The 17,502-nt window shown below is 36.6% G+C and overlaps 1 protein-coding gene and 1 long non-coding RNA gene across 2 annotated transcripts; both read left to right on the plus strand.

Moving 5' to 3' along the window:
- Nucleotides 1-2,714: 2,714 nt before the first annotated feature.
- Nucleotides 2,715-5,774, plus strand: LOC110466427. The gene is made up of 3 exons (XR_002464735.1): nucleotides 2,715-2,875; nucleotides 4,744-4,814; nucleotides 5,445-5,774. It is a non-coding gene; the product is annotated as an uncharacterized LOC110466427 (long non-coding RNA).
- Nucleotides 5,775-5,780: 6 nt separating this feature from the next.
- Nucleotides 5,781-12,313, plus strand: LOC110466423 (transcription factor Sp4-like). Its single transcript, XM_021522893.1, has 5 exons — nucleotides 5,781-7,857; nucleotides 8,241-8,361; nucleotides 8,617-8,715; nucleotides 9,245-9,416; nucleotides 10,024-12,313. Exons 1-5 carry the CDS (start codon nucleotides 6,274-6,276, stop codon nucleotides 10,277-10,279), a joined length of 2,232 nt encoding a protein of 743 aa, XP_021378568.1. The 5' UTR covers nucleotides 5,781-6,273; the 3' UTR covers nucleotides 10,280-12,313.
- The last annotated feature ends 5,189 nt before the right edge of the window (nucleotides 12,314-17,502 follow it).

Below are 17,502 nucleotides of genomic sequence, written 5' to 3' on the forward strand. Positions count from 1 at the left end.
CACCACCACCACCACCACCACCACCACCACCACCACCACCAAAAAAAATTCTCAACAACAATGATCGTACAGGTATATAATAGATCAGAAAATATATCTTTAAATGTAAGTATAAATAATCTTAAAATATCTGGAATTGCAATGAAGGTAGTTCATACATAACATTTGGCTACTAGGATTAAATGAGATATCCAAACTGTTCTCCTTTTTTAAAGATATTTAAAAACTTAATGAGATATCTAAATTATTTAATGAGATAATGAAATATATCTTCAGGTAATAGATGTTAAGTTGGTTTATCCATCAACCTGGGCCTCCTGTAGTTAGCAGATATGTGCAGTCGATATTCTCTCCATCCTAGGAGCTCTACAATGTATGTGAAAGCACGCGGCTAGCTGAAAGTAGAGTACTTTTTCCAGTCCACTACGTAAATCTATCAACCTTGTCATCTACTACAAAACAGTGACATATTTGTGTCAGTGAGTTCGGGGCAGTGTCGATGACTCCCGATCCAATCTCCAGCTATAATCTATAATTATAAAATCATCGGTTAATCATCTAGCTATACATTTCTATAACCATGAAATTATGTAAGTCCGTGCTATAATTATGTACGTGGTGTTTAAACAGTCTTAGGGGTTAATTAAGGACAATCATAGAACGGGGCTACGTAATGGGCCCCGGGATGTATCGGTCACTACATAAACATGTAGACAAGATGACCACACTGACGGATGACCAGCGGCTCATCCAATGCATACTGTACACGTCCCATTGATAAATCACCGGGTGTATCATATGTATGTCAACCATCAATGAATAATAATGATTCGTCATAAACGCCGTAAAACGGGACACAATTTTAGGAGAGGAATTGATCATGTTTAAGATACCAGCGCTAGCTTGTTTTCTATTCCGCGGGATTTGCGTTTCATGGTTAATTCTATCATTTTTCATGTTCAAACTTTAAATCATTTTACATAAATCACGTATCGTGTTATGAAATCGAACATTTCTAAGGTAGGGGGTGTTAACCTGTCTAACTATACTATTGCCTTTGTCACTATTGTGAAATATTTGGACTTTTCAAATGAAACATACCATAAATATCACGTTAATTGCCTGCAATTTACAGAATTATATTTGTCAGAAATTTGATTGTTTGAGAATAGAAATGAGAAAGTGAATCGAAAAAAATGAAATTAAAGTTCCGAATGCCGGTCCTACACAGTATTAACGAAAGTTTTATTTTGTATTCAAACAAAACAGTTATTCCCTTACAGTTTACCAGGGATGTGTAGTGTCCACTACACATCCCTGAGTTTACCCACTGAATTGCCGTTCGGAAATTATAAAACCAGAGCATCAATTTTAGAGTCAAATTTATGTCGAAAAGTCTATGAATAACCTGACAGAAATATATATAGTTACTAGAAACAAGAAAAACTTCTTTTGAGTGCTTCATTTTTCTTTATATAATGGAGAATGCCCCAAGTCAAAAATATTCGAGCGGAACTTTTCTTCTTCGCGAAAATTAATAATTTAACTGCAATGTACGTTGTGCTACCAAAATCTGAATACCCAAAACCTTTTTTTATGAGCAAAAAAAATATTGCGTGCACAAAAATCGAATATTGCATACAGGGGGCCACACCCACCGTTTATACAAAATTGAGTCCCCTTGCCCTAACAATATTTTTGCATGAATACTTCAATTCCTAAATACGCATCACTCCATAAATTACCAATGCAAATGGAAGGGAGATAACTCGAACATTAGTAGAGTAAAAAAACACAATGAATAAACTAATAATGATCCGTGTCTGTAAGTAACAGTAAAAGCATAAATCACGATACAGTAGCATTTATAAGATCTTCTTTGCATAGTTGATCCAATTTTCGTCAGAATTAATAAACTTTTGATCGACGTATATATCGTCCTGTTATCGGTTTCCGCGCACTTATTTGACTTAAGCAGTCGCGAGTTCGTACTCATATCGGTAGAAAACTGTTGAAATTACGGATGACTGTCAAAGACATGTACACAATCTACTATAATGGAAACAAAAAACTATCAACATGAATCTGTATTTTAAAAAAAATCAGAATATTATTTATTTTTTAACAAATTTCTCCCGTCTGAGGTAGCCGTCATATGTTTCCGTGTGTTTATTTTTATTTAGTAAATTAATTATCAAAAAAGATTTTTATTTCACATTTTAAATTGATTTTTCAATATGTCAACTTGAACGAATTCGTGTAATTTTATAAATTTATTTTATTTAGTTAAAATATAATCTGTTGATATATAATAAACTTTAATGAACTATCTATAAGAAGTCTCTGCTTTTGTTCAGAAATCAACTGAAGACACACAGTTTAATATTTGTTCAAAGAATCAATTTGGAAAAATCAAAATTAGCTCAGAACTTAGTCCATTGTGTGACAGGTGCGAGTACTTTTTAGGACTAATGCAAGTCTAAAATAAGCCTGTTCACTGTAATTTACATAAATTCAGCCGCTATAGTATATAGTTTCAGGTGATGATTATCATATATTGATCAAAAGTGAATATTGTTACAATTCAATATACCACAGATAATAAATATATTGTACTTTGTTCTTTCCAGTGGAAAAATATGAAGATAATAGTAAATATATATAAAAATAATAATTGCACACATATATATTCATACGCGATTCAAACTACTTTCCTGTGCCATGGCCGGCTGTCAAACACCATCTCCGCGAAGTTGAAACATAAACAAAGCCATGCACCTGTCCGTCAAACTGTCCAGTTCTTACCATGGAGGCATCCCACGTGGGAATGACAGCGATATCATACAGTAATAGTTATGGCATGGTAAATGAACTGGTATGTTAATATATAATTATTATTACCAATGCTTTGTAACCTTTCAGCCTATATAGCTAATGTCTGATGGAAAGCCCTGTATTGAGGCTGTAGATTGCGACCGGTTACCTGGAGTCGAATTTCGTGCGTTACGGTAGAATCACTCCCTCGTTCACAGGGGTTTGACGTTTTGTTTTAAACAAATCGCTTATTGACCTAATTAGAATTTCGAGAACCTTACGCCACAAGACATTCTAGTTAATATTTTATTAATTTTGTAAACATGAATGTATGCCCTTGAATTCACAAGAGTCTGGATTTCTGTAGATATTTGTAACAACACTATATATATATTAACAGTACAAAAAAAAGTATTTAGGTGGTTTCTTTTTGTATTACTGTTATTTGTATTAATTGACAGAATTTCAGACTTCGGTGCTTGAATCCCTGTAAATCAATCACACATTAAAGCTAATATTGCTTAATTTGTTTAAAACATGACGTTCAAAATAAATCTTGTAACTTTGTTTAAAAAAATATTACAGGTAATTATAATTTAAATATCAAAATGTCGTATAGGTGTACAGACAGACCAGGCTTGAAGATCTGCCTATGATTTAGCTATATTACCTTTGTAGAAAATTAATAAAACATTGACATAACATACGAGTTTCAAAGCTGTTGTTTCTCACTTTTGAAATTATTATGACAAACCAGATTTCTTCTAAGAATCTTTCTCAAAGGCAGCTCCCTAATTGATGTGCTATTCAGTCTATTTATGCAGTGATCAATACAGATACATCACAGGTTCCTTACAAATGTCTGAATACACATATGCTGTAATGATATGGGTCACAGTACACATATATGTTAATGTTTGCTGTGACCCATATCAGTGTTGCATATGTGTATTTCAGACATTTTTAACAAACCCCTGTGGATACATTGTATACCTCTGTAGCCAAACTGGACTCAGTTGACCAGGTAGCTCAATTGCATGGTAAATTGTCCGTCTAGAGGTCTGGGGGTCCCAGGTTCGAACCCTGGTTATAAGCCATTACTTTTTCTCTTTCTCCTGTTACAGACTTGGCGAGCTGTCCAACCCTTATTACAAGCATTGGGCGTACGCTTGGCAAGGGGATAACCAAACTTTGGTTGTAAATAGTTGTGTCTTCGGGGGCGAAGATTTAGAGAAAGGAGGGAGGAATGTAGCAGAACTGAACTGGGTCGATCGTCAACAACTAGGTAGCTCAATTGATAGAGCGTCCGTCAAGATTTCAGTGGGTCCCTGGTTTGAACCCTGGTCTGGCCGTTACATGTACACTTCTTTGTATAGTCCATATCTTAATTTGTTCATTTTGAACTCATCACTCAGCCAAAAAAATCCAAGGAAGACCTGAATAGTATGCATTATGAAGTTTTTCCTTGAGTTGTAGTCCTTGCCTACTTTTGTTTGGTCGTGCATGGGGTTGTTTATCCTTAAATAGAAGCTGTGGTTTAGCATGCTATTGCCCAAAAATCATGACCCTAGAACTCTTGGTTATTAAAAATAAAATCGTTGCCCTTGGCTGATGAGCTAAAAACTCCATATCAAGGTGACGTGATCAGGCCTACTTGGTAAACATAGATCTAGCAGAACATTGTCATTGCTTATAAAAAAAAATGAGGTGTATTAGTACACCAATAACCCTGTCTCCGGCACGCACACACATGCACAACACACATGGAGGCCATCCTTATATAGAATTTGATGACCTTAGCTGTTAATAGGACGTTAAACGTAATAAATTATAACTTGTAATAAATGTATGTAAATGTGGGCAGTAAACATAAACATTAATGTAGTAGATGGATGTCAAGTTTAATGAACAGCCTTGACCTATTTTCAGGCTCACAGCCAGGAGTGGCAGGTTGACCTCCTGGTTTTGTAACAATATGATTATCATCGCTCTTTAACAAGGTAAGTAAAAAGGCACTATGAAGTTATTGAAGTATGAAGTGAAAATCCTGTATGAGCCCTGTTCAAGATGACAGGGGTTCGAATATGATTTCTACAGAATAACCCAAGAACCCTAGGGTTTAGATCTTTGGCCCTGTAGCTTGCTGGGATAGCTATAGGGAGTTGTCAAGTTTGTTCAAATGTATGACATTCATTGACCCATGTTGAAAGTCACAAGGGTCAAATGTGTTCAAATTAAATGACATCTGATGAATAATCGAGAGATCCAATGCAATGACTTTGGGCCTGAAGCATGCTTTGCTTATGTGCTGTTTGTTCAAAAAAAAAAACTTGACCTTTTTAGGTCATAAGGGGTCAAATATATTACGACCTATATATGACTTCTGAATAATAAAGAGGCCAAGGATCTTTTAAAATAGCCTGTAGCATGTTTAATAAAGTTGATAGTGACCCTGTTCAAAAATGACAGATATTGGATGTATTTGTTAAAAGCATTCAATAACAAGTGAATTATACAGGCCCATTGAGCCTATTGTTATATTAGTTTCGTAAATTTTAGCATTTGTGCAGATTTAATATGAAGGTGTAAAAGAATAATTATATTTTTTTATTATACTACTTCTTTTACAGATGATGCTGAAACCCAAGTGGTATCCAGCTTGAGATTACAAGGGAAGTAGATTCAAAATTCTTTTGAAACATGGATATAAATTGTAGAATGGAGTTACATTTTGCTGAGACAACCAATCTGGAGGAGAGTGACTTTGTGTCTACCGGTACAGGATTGTCAGAGACGGCCAATCTGGAGGAGAGTGACTTTGTGTCTACTGGGACAGGATTGTCAGAGACGGCCAATCTGGAGGAGAGTGACTTTGCGTCTACTGGTACAGGATTGTCAGAGACGGCCAATCTGGAGGAGAGAGACTTTGAGTCTACTGGTACAGGATTGTCGGAGACAGCCAATCTGGAAGAGAGCGACTTTGTGTCTACTGGTACAGGATTGTCAGAGACGTCCAATCTGGAGGAGAGTGACTTTGTGTCTACTGGTACAGGATTGTCGGAGACAGCCAATCTGGAGGAGAGCGACTTTGTGTCTACTGGTACAGGATTGTCGGAGACGGCCAATCTGGAGGAGAGTGATTTTGTATCCTCGAGTACTGAATTGTCTGATAAACTGAATTTGGCTGCAAATACAGAAGCAGTTCATCATTTATTGGTGCTTGATCAAGTGTCACCTCCGTCAAGGGCATGTGCAAATCATGACAGCAATGACAAACATCTATCTGCAGCAGATTTTAAGCTTGATCTTGGTCCTGCAAATGATCTGGTGTCTGCTGCAGATTTTCCCATAGAGAATTCTGTCACAGATATCACAAGTGATGGAGCAACAGAGGAGAACAGTGAGGGTTATAGCATTCTCAATGCTGCCTTGGAAGGTAATCCTGACCTGAAGCAACAGATGGCTCCATCCCGTGCCAGTATCAGTACCATCCCCACACTACCTCTGGCCTCCATCTTACCAAATCTCCAGGCAGTACAAGTTGTACCTATTGGCAATCTTCAACAACTCCAACTTCTCACGTCTGGAAGACCAACCAGCGGCGACTCCACAGTTGCACAGCTTCTTTCAGCAAATCAGAAAATGGGGCAGTTTCTTCAACTAGGGTCACAGCAGACAGCCAATCCAAAAATAATACCATTAAATTTAGTCCAGCAGGGAAATAGCCAAGTTCTTGGTCTGTCGAACCAAGACAGTCAGAAATTACCTATAGGTTCTAACCACTGCTCAGCAGATACTACCAAGACTGTTCAACAACTTATCAATCTACAGTCAGGTTCTACATCAGCATTTTTACTAGGAAACCTGTTAGTGCTTCAACCTGTTGCTAGTCAACTACCGGGAAATATGTCATTGACTCAGTCACCTGTGACTTCTCTCAGTGGAGGTAACTCTCTGTATCCAAGCAACACCCTAGCAACATTGCAGCCATCTTGTGCAACTAACTCAAATTTGATAACCTCTGAACAATTGCTGAAAAAAATTGTTCCCCGACCTAGTAGCTGCACATCTTCAGTGAACACCAGCACCAGCATGCCTGTTCAGACCTGTCTATCCAGTGTTGATCAGATTCCTGGTCCAGAGGTTGCCCCATCAGTACCTGATTCTATGATCAGTGTCAACACAACAGGAACTGACAAGCAGATGCATTTTGGGAAGGATGAAAAAAAGAGAGAAGAAGCAAATGGCGAAGCAACTTGTTCTGAAGGAGTAAATCAAGAACAAGAAAATGATAAAACAGACAGTTTAAAAACTGCAGGACGGAAAAACACAAAAATAGTAATATATGGTAAAACAATATCAATGACATTTGATTGTAGAAATAAAAATGGATTAGTACCTTCAACTTTAAGTGATAATAAATCATCAAACAATAAAACCTCAAATAATACTCCTGAAGGTTTAAATTCTGCAACAGTGACAGTAAAGACTCCGTTAATACGCCCAGGTTCTGATGGTTATTCTAGTATGGAAGTTAGTCAGACACCAACAGTCCAGTCCAGCTCCACTGTCAACTCTTCACAGGTTAAATATGTATCAATTTTAGAACCAAATATTTCAGCAAAATTACCTGGTAAGGCAGAAAATGTACAGACAGCAAGCTCAACATCAGTACCAGTGCAAGCTCAAAACAAATTGGATGTCAGCAAAGTTGAACAGTTGAATCCAATCAAGGTTAATCTTGGTTCATCTCTTACAACGTGTCAAGTTCAAAGTACCTCCCAAGGTCAAAGTACCTCCCAAGGTCAGATATGTCAGATTCAAGCTGAAGGAAAAGGTTCAGCATCACAGAATACTGAGAAAGGAGTGAAGATATTACCACAGGTCCAACTGGAATCCATGAAGGATGGATCTGTTATGGAGCAGTGCCCTATAATACAAGGAGGCAGCAGGCACGAATACAGATGTGATCTCTGTAGTGCCTCCTTCAATCGCTACGGCAACTACACCCGACACAGAATGATCCACACTGTTAATACAAAGGTAGGCCGATCAGTTTTGTCACTCACCAATTGTGTATCAAAATCACGGAAATATTAACACATGAAAAATACTGGGGCAGAAAAGATTTATCAATAGTCATGCCTTGGGTCAAAAAAAATGTAAATAAGTTCAACATATATGTGTAGAAATTCAATTGTCATTTCAATGCAGATAGTAATTTTTCTTATAATAGCTATTGTTCATTGAATTGAAAAGGTTCTCTATATTACGACTGTTTTATGTGTGTATTGTCATCGAAACAACATTGATGGAATATATATCAGTCTTTCATGTACATCCCTAATTTTGTCACTTTCTAAAAAAACAAATGTACAGGAGTTTTCATTTGTGTGGATTGATTAGGTGTGTGTTTTATTTCACAGGATGACTACCGTTATAAGTGTCAGGAGTGTGGGCGACTGTTCCTCCAGCGATGTGACATGAAACGACACATGTTGATACACACAAACGAGCAGCCATTCAGGTGTAATGAGTGTGGCAGAGGTGAGCTATATCTAGTTACTGCTTAAAACAATCATTGTGCATTCTAGTCTAATTTGGAATCTTAAAGTCATTTATTAATTCATACGCATTCAAAGTATTAGAAAAATGTCTAGACAAATGGAAAAGAATTTGTAATTAATGTAAATACTGGGGTTCCTAAAGAAATCATGCAGAAAGTGGGTTTTCTATATAGCCAATTGTGAACAGAGTTGGAAAATGCTAATTGTTAATCATTGTGCTTCATTTTATTATAAGGCTACATACGGAGGAGTGACTTAGTGGTACACATGCGGTTCCACAAGAAAGAAAAGACGTTCAAATGTGTTTACTGCTCCAAAAACTTCTATCAATCAGGTAAGTGTGGTTTTAATCAACTTTTACACACCTACCCTGGTACATCACCATTGGGTTGAATCAGTCTACTTAACTTGTTAACTTGTATTTGTACCTCTATACCTCTTTAGCTATCTGTGTTTCACTTTGTAAACAAAATTCTCACTCTCATGACCTACTGTATTTCCCTGAAAAATATCATTATTTTGTCAACGTTTTGAGTTTGTTTTTATCTCCTAGAGTAAAAAAATATTGACAGAACGCATTTCAGAGATATGCCTGCAAAGCCTACACATGTAGTAGAGTTAAAAGTTTAGTGATTGGTTATCCTAGTTAAATGACTTTATCTTCGAATTGATTCGAAATCTTACTTTTCAACAAAAAATATTGACAGTATATGATAATCACTTTCGGAGACGTTCCTGCAAAGCCTATGCATGTAGTACAGTCAAAAGTTTAGTAAATTGATTATCATTGTTTAATAACTTTCATTGATTCCAAAAATTACTTCCCAACAAGCATGGTACATGGCTGTAATGTTTCTGTACAGGTGATCTGAACAGACATATGAGAAACATCCACCTGCAGACGTCAATGTTGACGTGTGGTCACTGTAGTCGCCAATTTGTGAAAGAGGCCACTCTCATACGACACATGCAGACAAAACATCGTGACATTATCATCAGGACACTCAAAACCAAAGCCAGTCCATCTAACACAGAGTGAGTATAAAGGCTGTTCCTGACAGATATGTGCTGTGAAGGATCTGTAAATTATATAATTTTCTTAATTACAATGCATGCAAGCAATCATACAAGCTCTCTATTATGTTGTGTAGGCAATACTGTACTGATAAACTGTTCTTGAAGTCTGTTATTATCATTTTCCCATTTTTTAATCAGGACATGTAGAAAATGTATTGAATTCATTTGAGAGTTAATATAATTATCAGGAGAGTTTTGTGATGCAGACTTTTTTCAAAGAAACTTATATGTCTGACAAACTTCCTTGCAGTCTATCGAAACATCTAACTGAAATTCAGAGACTACTTCTGATATACAATAAATTACAATGTGTCCTTATTAAACAATCACCTTTGCAGAACTACATCACTTGGACATTTAAATATGGTCACTTCTGGGTTTTTACTCCTGAAAAACATCAGAAAACACATTATCTGTTAAAGTCATGTTTTACATAAAATCATGTTTTCCACTGACAAAAGACAAACATATTAAGCTGAATGCAGTATACATCAATTGCCGCCATAACAACAACAAATTCCACTTCCTCTGACCATTTTTAAAATGCAAATTTTTTCTGTTTCAGAAATGCTGAAGAAGACAACTCATCTAACATCAACCAGGATATATTATCTGACAATATGATTAAGACAGAGAACATGGCTGAAGTGATACAGAACAGCACAGACGACAGTATAGAAGACAGTATAGAGGATGGTATGCAGACTGAGGATGACGCTACACACATCACACCTACTTGTGACATGGACACGTCTTCAGGGGTTATACAGTTCAAAGGGGAAACATTGACCAATCAGGGCCCAGAGACAGAAGGCCAGTGAATATTCTATTAAAGGTGACTGTGCGTCCGTGACCTCTGTTACTTTTATTAGAGAACTATTAGTAATCAATTTTGATGTCAAGAGCTATCATGAATTTGTTCAGTGCATTCTCATCGACACATGTGTTGATATAGATGAACACCCCAACATGACCCTAGCTGTTAATAGGATGTTAAACAAAAACAAAACAAAACCAAACCAACTGCTGTGGCAAGTTTGAGATACTTTTGTATTTGAGAATAATAACACCTAAGCAGAAAATTGGACTTATGCTACATCTGAACAGAGCCATTTAAAAACCTAATTTTATTTCAGACTAAACAAAAACAGGAAAAAAATCCTGTGTTTGAAATATTTAGTTCTCTGATCACTGTCTTGTGCGATATTTTGAGAAAAAGAGAAGGCTTTGATTGTGAAAAATAAATGAGCTCAGGAAAAATGATAATATCTAGCAAAACAACTTGTTAAGGGTTCTGTACAGGATTAACCTTAAGAGATCATATTTCATCCTATATAACAAAATCAGTTGTGTGGTTATGAAAATTAAATATCAAAAAAATAAGTTTCTCTTTTTGGAATATTTAAATTTCGACAAAAGTAAATTATTATTAATAAATAAAGTGCTGTCCTACCAATTTGCCTACACCCATCCCATAAGCCAGTGAGAGTGTCCTGAAATATTGAACTTGACAAGGTGCAATATTGTATCAAAATATATAACTCCAATATTTAACTCAATCTAGGCTTTCTCCACTAATTCTCACTAATGCAGATTTTAATCTATACATAGCTAGAATTATGTAAATGTTGTCAAAAAATTGCTACAATAGTTCCTTCCCATGCTAAGCTTACAAGAGGTCTCTTTCAAAAAATAATGTTAAATTATAACAGAGTTTTCTCCCTTCCCATGCTTCACCTCGGTCTGCTTGTCGAGCAACGTCAAGCAGTATTTTATGAAAATGTATTACAGCTTCTGAAACAAATACAAAGCATCCACGATCTTGTGCAGGTATATTATTAAAAAAAATTGATAGAACAATATCTCCAAAAAGTTGTGACGCATTATTTTTTTGCAGGTAATAATATGACCAAAAAGTTATTTCGTTGGTTAATACCAGAGACGTATAATAATGTATTATACGTCTCTGTTAATACTAATAAATTTATATGTTTTTTTAGCATAGCTGTAATGCAAACATGCATCCATTCAAATTGCTGTAAGAAAATGGGTAAACAATGAGTTCCTTAAACCAAGACGTGCCACACGGAGACCATATTTATTATTTAATTATGAATTATTTAGTAAGTGAAATGTTGTAATCTGTCATTTGCGTCATGGGGTTATTTGTAGATTTTTCTGTTTTTTTACATTTATGAAATCATCTATAACATGTATTAAACATTACTTTCACTAGAAACTGAGTTTTGGCAAAATGTGTAAGACTTAAGTTTAGTTTACAAACATAACAAGTAACTAAAATAACAACACATTGGATATTATTCTTGTTTAAATTGTATCATGTTGTATAAGATCTTCTTTGCTATTAAACCGTTTTTTTAGACCCAGTAACATTTCAACGGTGAACATAAAAGGTTCTTTATATAAATAAAAGTTCAACAATATATAGATTCCAATAATAATGATCAATAAACCATGACTTAATTATATAAAACCATCCACAAGCATTCTTTACTGCTGAATACATGTACGTTTCATAGGTTACTCTAGCTCAATAATCACAATTGTCAAACCATAATTACCTCATACATGTATGTTTATGATTGTACTGTCTTAATCACCTTTGCTGTGATTGGCTATTGGTGATGAGTTGGCCATTGATTGCTTGCCGTATTTATCATGTACGTATTTAAATTGTTCGTTTTCATGGTGGTAATACCTTCTTGGGACTTGAATACTTTCACTATAATGAGATGGTAGTACCACTTCTGTCTGTGACTTCGATATGTGTGTTGTATTATTTATTGGTAACAGCAGGTCTGTTGCATTAGCATCTTAAATAAATGTTGTTGAATCCTGAAGAAATTCGTTGCTCACTAATTGGGTATATGATACCACTCCAGTGAGTCTCATCATTCTCGATCATTCGTACATAGTTTCCTTTTTCATCCTAACCAAATCGGAAGGCCTGCTATTTTTTCTTGTCTTTTGCTTATATCCATACACCCCCACCTGACAACCTGTCTCGTACTAGGCATGGCCTCTCTCCACCCACCCAGAACTAGATATGCCTGTCAATAGTCCCCTCCTGTGTGCTTGTTCTATCATTTCACACTGGATACCTGTCTACTTTGTTGGTTCTGTACTGTTTCCCTCTTCACCCAACTGGAACTCCATCCAACATTTTTTCTACTCGCGATATATCCCTCAGAATCCACACCAACGTTCCCGTCTAACATGTTAGTATTAACAGGGTTTTCCATTCCACCAATACCCAATTTGATACCCGTCCTACCATCCCGTTCTATGTTATTTGTCTTACTCTCTGTCCACACCCAACTTGCGGACGGTCTTACATGTTGGTATTTTGCTTGATTTTCTGCTACAACATCCTACCGAATATCTGTTTACCATCCGTCGTACAGTACAATGCCTTATCTTCTTCATCGTCCACACCCATCTGGAAGCTCGTCTAGCCGGAGTTTTCCCTGGTACTGACACCAGACTTGGACATTTTGACATATATATGTCTGGTATGGGACATCTATCTGTCAAACTACCTACATCCAACCTATTTTTGGGACCTTTCTTCTTGCTATAATTATTTACTGATGTGTCAACCAGTTCTCGCAACGCCATGACATATCACATCTGACCTCTTTTTGGGAGTATGTTTGATTTGATGCGAGCACATGGACAGACCTAGTCCGTTTTTTCAAGAAAGGCTCTGAAGAATACGCAAGGTTTTGTTTGAAACCCTGTCAGTGGTTATTCACGAGTGATGGTTAAATGTGGTTGTCCTAATTACTCTTATAACAGAAGAGGCCGCAGTTAGTCGTCTTTATTTTATCATGTGGTGCTGTGTTGAATTTCTAATGTTGTTGATATATTTGAGCCTCACTCCCATATCAACAGTCGGTTCTTCTGTTCTTTTCCTCCATATCCCTTATCTTGTCCTGTAACGTTTCTACTTTTTCTATCACATTTGCGGACGTTCTATCATCTCGATGACGTTCCTAATCTTTGTTTCTTCTACGTACTGGTCCCAGAAAGATGTTTGCATGTTATCATAAATAAAGTGCGAAATGGGTAAGCATATTGTCCATCCGTCTGACTGCCTGTAGTTGTAGAGTGCAGTATTGAGAGACGAATGTCTCCATACGATTTTGACAGCTGACTTATTTGACTCGGCACATTTGCATTCTTGACGAAGGAAGTACGTTTTGTGCACAAAGCAAACTTAGCATACAATTTATAATACCAAACTAACGAATGTAATGCTGGATATTTGACTGTGATGTTGACAGAACTTAGTCAAGATGTATATATATATGCAGAAAGAATGAGTTCATTACAAATTGCATTATCATGGTAAATATTTGAAATTCACGCTCAGATGTAATGGCAATGGGTTAGTTCATGTCTCACTACGGCTGCGTGGTCATATCAACACATTTAGGGCACGTAACAGAAAAACGGTCTTTGAGAGAAAGAATAAGAGCCGTCATCTATCGTTATATTGAAGTGTAAACGTGGACTGACTTGTCAATGTCTTACCGACCATTAGGTTCCTTGAAAAGGGACAGACCAATGAAAGACAAAAGTTTGATGAGAAAAAAGATAAACGGCTTGAAACATTTTAAGAAACGCCCATGATGATTTGACAGCAAACAAAGGAAGAACAATCGCTATTGTGGTTAAAGTAGCATATAAAAAATAAATAACCACCTTGGTTAGTGACAACAAAACCTTTAAGATGCTAAAAAGATTCTATGTATACTAACATCTTAACGGAAACTGGACGTCATTCATATGAAGAACGAGGACATTATCAGTGAATAACTTTATTAAAATGTATCCTAGCACAGAAAAACACTCCCCAAATATATTGTAAGCTTAAGATCTAAAATTCAGGCCATCAATAACGACCTATTGTGGACTAAACTTATTTCATAATGCATATATAGTCTATCAAGAGACATGGACGACATCCAGGGTCCACTGAAAGGGCAAAAGAAACAACCACGTGAAAAATGAGTAGATTTTGGCTTCTTTGTTATATATACAAGAGGACAATAAGGTGTAGCGTCCCTCTTTAGCAACACACCAGAACATGAAGTGGCCAATATTGTAAGGATCCAACCCCTAAAAAGAGGACTTACTTTCTTTATTCATATTATCATGGAGTTGTTACACCATATAATTTACCTGCACAGTTTTATTGGCTGTGATCGGGAGCCCAGTACAGCCCATTTCTGCTCATTTTATCATTGAATACCTGGATCAGAACGCAATCAAGTTAGGTCGGTGATGTCTTGGAAGTGATCAAGAGAGGTGAGATAAACGATCTATCAACTATAACCTAAAGTAGGTTGTTAACTCGGCTCCCATACAGTTTACATTTTGTTTGCCGACGACACAACAGTCTATCTTACGATCACATCGGACACTGACGCAAACACTTTGCAATATGATTACGAAAAATTAGCAGTATGGGAGGGAACAACAATGGAAGATGGAATTTTACCCGGGAAAGTGCCAAGTATTGTCCATCACCAGGAACAGAAACAAAATAAACCACAAATACACCCTTCATGGACATGTTTTAGAGGCAGTGACATTAGCCAAATATCTTGGATGTACCATCACGCAAGATCTCAAATGGGGTGTACACATCAGCAACATCTGTGGCAAAGCGAATCGTACCATCGGATTCCTAAAACGAAATGTCAACATCAACTCCGAAAGCATCAAATCAAAGGCATACACCACCCTAGTAAGACCTGTTATGGAGTACGCAAGCACTGTGTGGGACCCCTATCAACAGAAAGACATTGACAGGTTGGAAATGGGACAACGACGGGCTGCTAGATATGCCACCAACACTTACAGACGGACAGCTAGTGTCACCAGCTTACTAGAGCACCTCGGTTGGGCGTCGTTGAAAGACAGAAGACAACAAGCAAGACTATGTATGCTGTTCAAGATCCACCACAACCTCGTGTATACCAACTCCGACATGCATATTCCACCCAGTAGACTGTCGAGGAATTCACACAGCCTTACCCTTCCAAATTCCATCATGTGGTAGTGACTACAGGAAGTTCTCGTTCTTCCCACGCACCATCAGGGAATGGAACTCCTTACCAGTGGACACCGTCACCTCAGATGACATAAAGGTCTTCAGATCTCGGTTATCTGTGTCACTGGCCTTATTTCCATATTTTTCATCCTGTTTTTTAACCAATTTTTCAACTATGCTCACTCCAAAAACAAAAATGTCATTATAATCAACGTGATGATTTTGGACATTACTTTGCAGAAGCAGAAACATCTGAAGACGAAACCGATGATAAAATTCCTTTCTTAAAAATATACTCGCACTTCAACTTGAACATACACTCATGCACTGATGAAATAATATAAAAACATAATTATTTTGATAAATGGGAAAACATAGAAAATGAAAAATGACATAAGAAGCAGGCACTGACTGCATGAACAAATATATCAAAACAAAGGAACAGCAGGTATACACTCAAAACACAAGAAGGACATCGGAAAACAACACGGGCTTTACATCCTGTGCAAACATATACAAACACGATTTATATGAACCATTTTTGAAATGTCAAAAAGGAGGAACAAATCAAAGAATCCGTCTGGATGAGGAGGGCAAGTAAATCGATCAATTGAGACTAGATGTTACACCAACAGAGCCAGTATTAAGAGCCAATTTTAACATCCCCAAAGGGTCAAAATGGGTAAGCATATCGTCCGACTGTCTGCAGTAATGGAGTGGAAGTTACCGTTAAGACGAAATTTTTCTGACTTTCTTGACTTGACCAAGTTGGCACAGTGGTGCATAATGGGTTGTTTTTACCTGATTGAAGACCATAACAGAGTTCATTAGCACTTTTTGCTTCACATAGGTAACATGTTTTTTTCAAATAATATATATGTACTATATGTACAATACAATCACTTACGTCTCTTCCGTTTAAAATAAATGTTGTTGGCCTACATGTGGGATTTTCTCACCTGTCTGATAAATTATAAGTATGATGCATAAATATTTCCCTGATATTTTACCTTTTTTCCATGAATTTCACACAAAAGCGTGACGTTCCTTTTTAATACTACCAGCCATCATTTATGTTGATGATGAATTCGTTGTGTTTCGTATATATATCCGTTATTTACAGCGACGTCATTCATCATGTGTACACCTATACAGACGGGGTCTAATTTTATAAAGTTGTAATTGTTTTCACGGAATTTTATACACGACTTGTATGAAGAGTATGTAAATTGGCTTTGTTGAGTCAATGATCGTCTCTGAGGAAAACATTTGTTCATTGATAAAAATTCCGTCAACAAACAAATTAAATATTAGAGTTTGCATATTTGAAGGTTTCTGTCAGCGAGTTGTGGTTGAATATTTTAGACATTTATAACTCCATACATTAACACGACAGATGACATACACGGCACATCATCGTAATGACGGTATGCGCACCAATGTTCACACATAGTTGTTCACATTAACACCGAGGTGCACTGCAAGTGGATGTCGCAGTGTAGGGACAAAACAGGGCGTGGCATCTTCACAGAAGATTTGACACTTGTAATCAATATTAAGAAAATTTATAGAAATTATTATTCATAGGGTGTGTTTCAAATCATAAATTCATGACAGAATTATAAAAAGACATAATATAAATAAATATAAAAAGACAACATTTACCGTTTATACTTGACAGCGACAAGGAGATATCGTAAGTCTATTTTCGTTAAAATGTTGGGCGGTGGCAAGGATTATGGACTATGCCAAGGATACGTTTAGAATCCATCATTATCGTTAATATTGTGAGACGACAATGATACCTAGCGGGTCCATTCCTGTTTACTATCATCGACGACAGGGATACCTAGCGGGTCCATTACTATTTACTATCATCGACGACAGGGATACCTAGCGGGTCCATTACTATTTACTATCATCGACGACAGGGATACCTAGCGGGTCCATTACTATTTACTA

The sequence above is a fragment of the Mizuhopecten yessoensis genome, unplaced genomic scaffold (genome assembly GCF_002113885.1).
Source record: "Mizuhopecten yessoensis strain PY_sf001 unplaced genomic scaffold, ASM211388v2 scaffold11133, whole genome shotgun sequence".
Classification (NCBI taxonomy): domain Eukaryota; kingdom Metazoa; phylum Mollusca; class Bivalvia; order Pectinida; family Pectinidae; genus Mizuhopecten; species Mizuhopecten yessoensis.

What these genes read in the sequence shown, in the direction of transcription:
- LOC110466423 (XM_021522893.1), top strand. Translation starts at nt 6,274, where the DNA reads ATGGCTCCATCCCGTGCCAGTATCAGTACCATCCCCACACTACCTCTG. An exon ending in TCCACACTGTTAATACAAAG is followed by an intron (nt 7,858 to 8,240) that starts GTAGGCCGATCA and finishes TTTATTTCACAG; the next exon opens with GATGACTACCGTTATAAGTG. An exon ending in GTGTAATGAGTGTGGCAGAG is followed by an intron (nt 8,362 to 8,616) that starts GTGAGCTATATC and finishes TTTTATTATAAG; the next exon opens with GCTACATACGGAGGAGTGAC.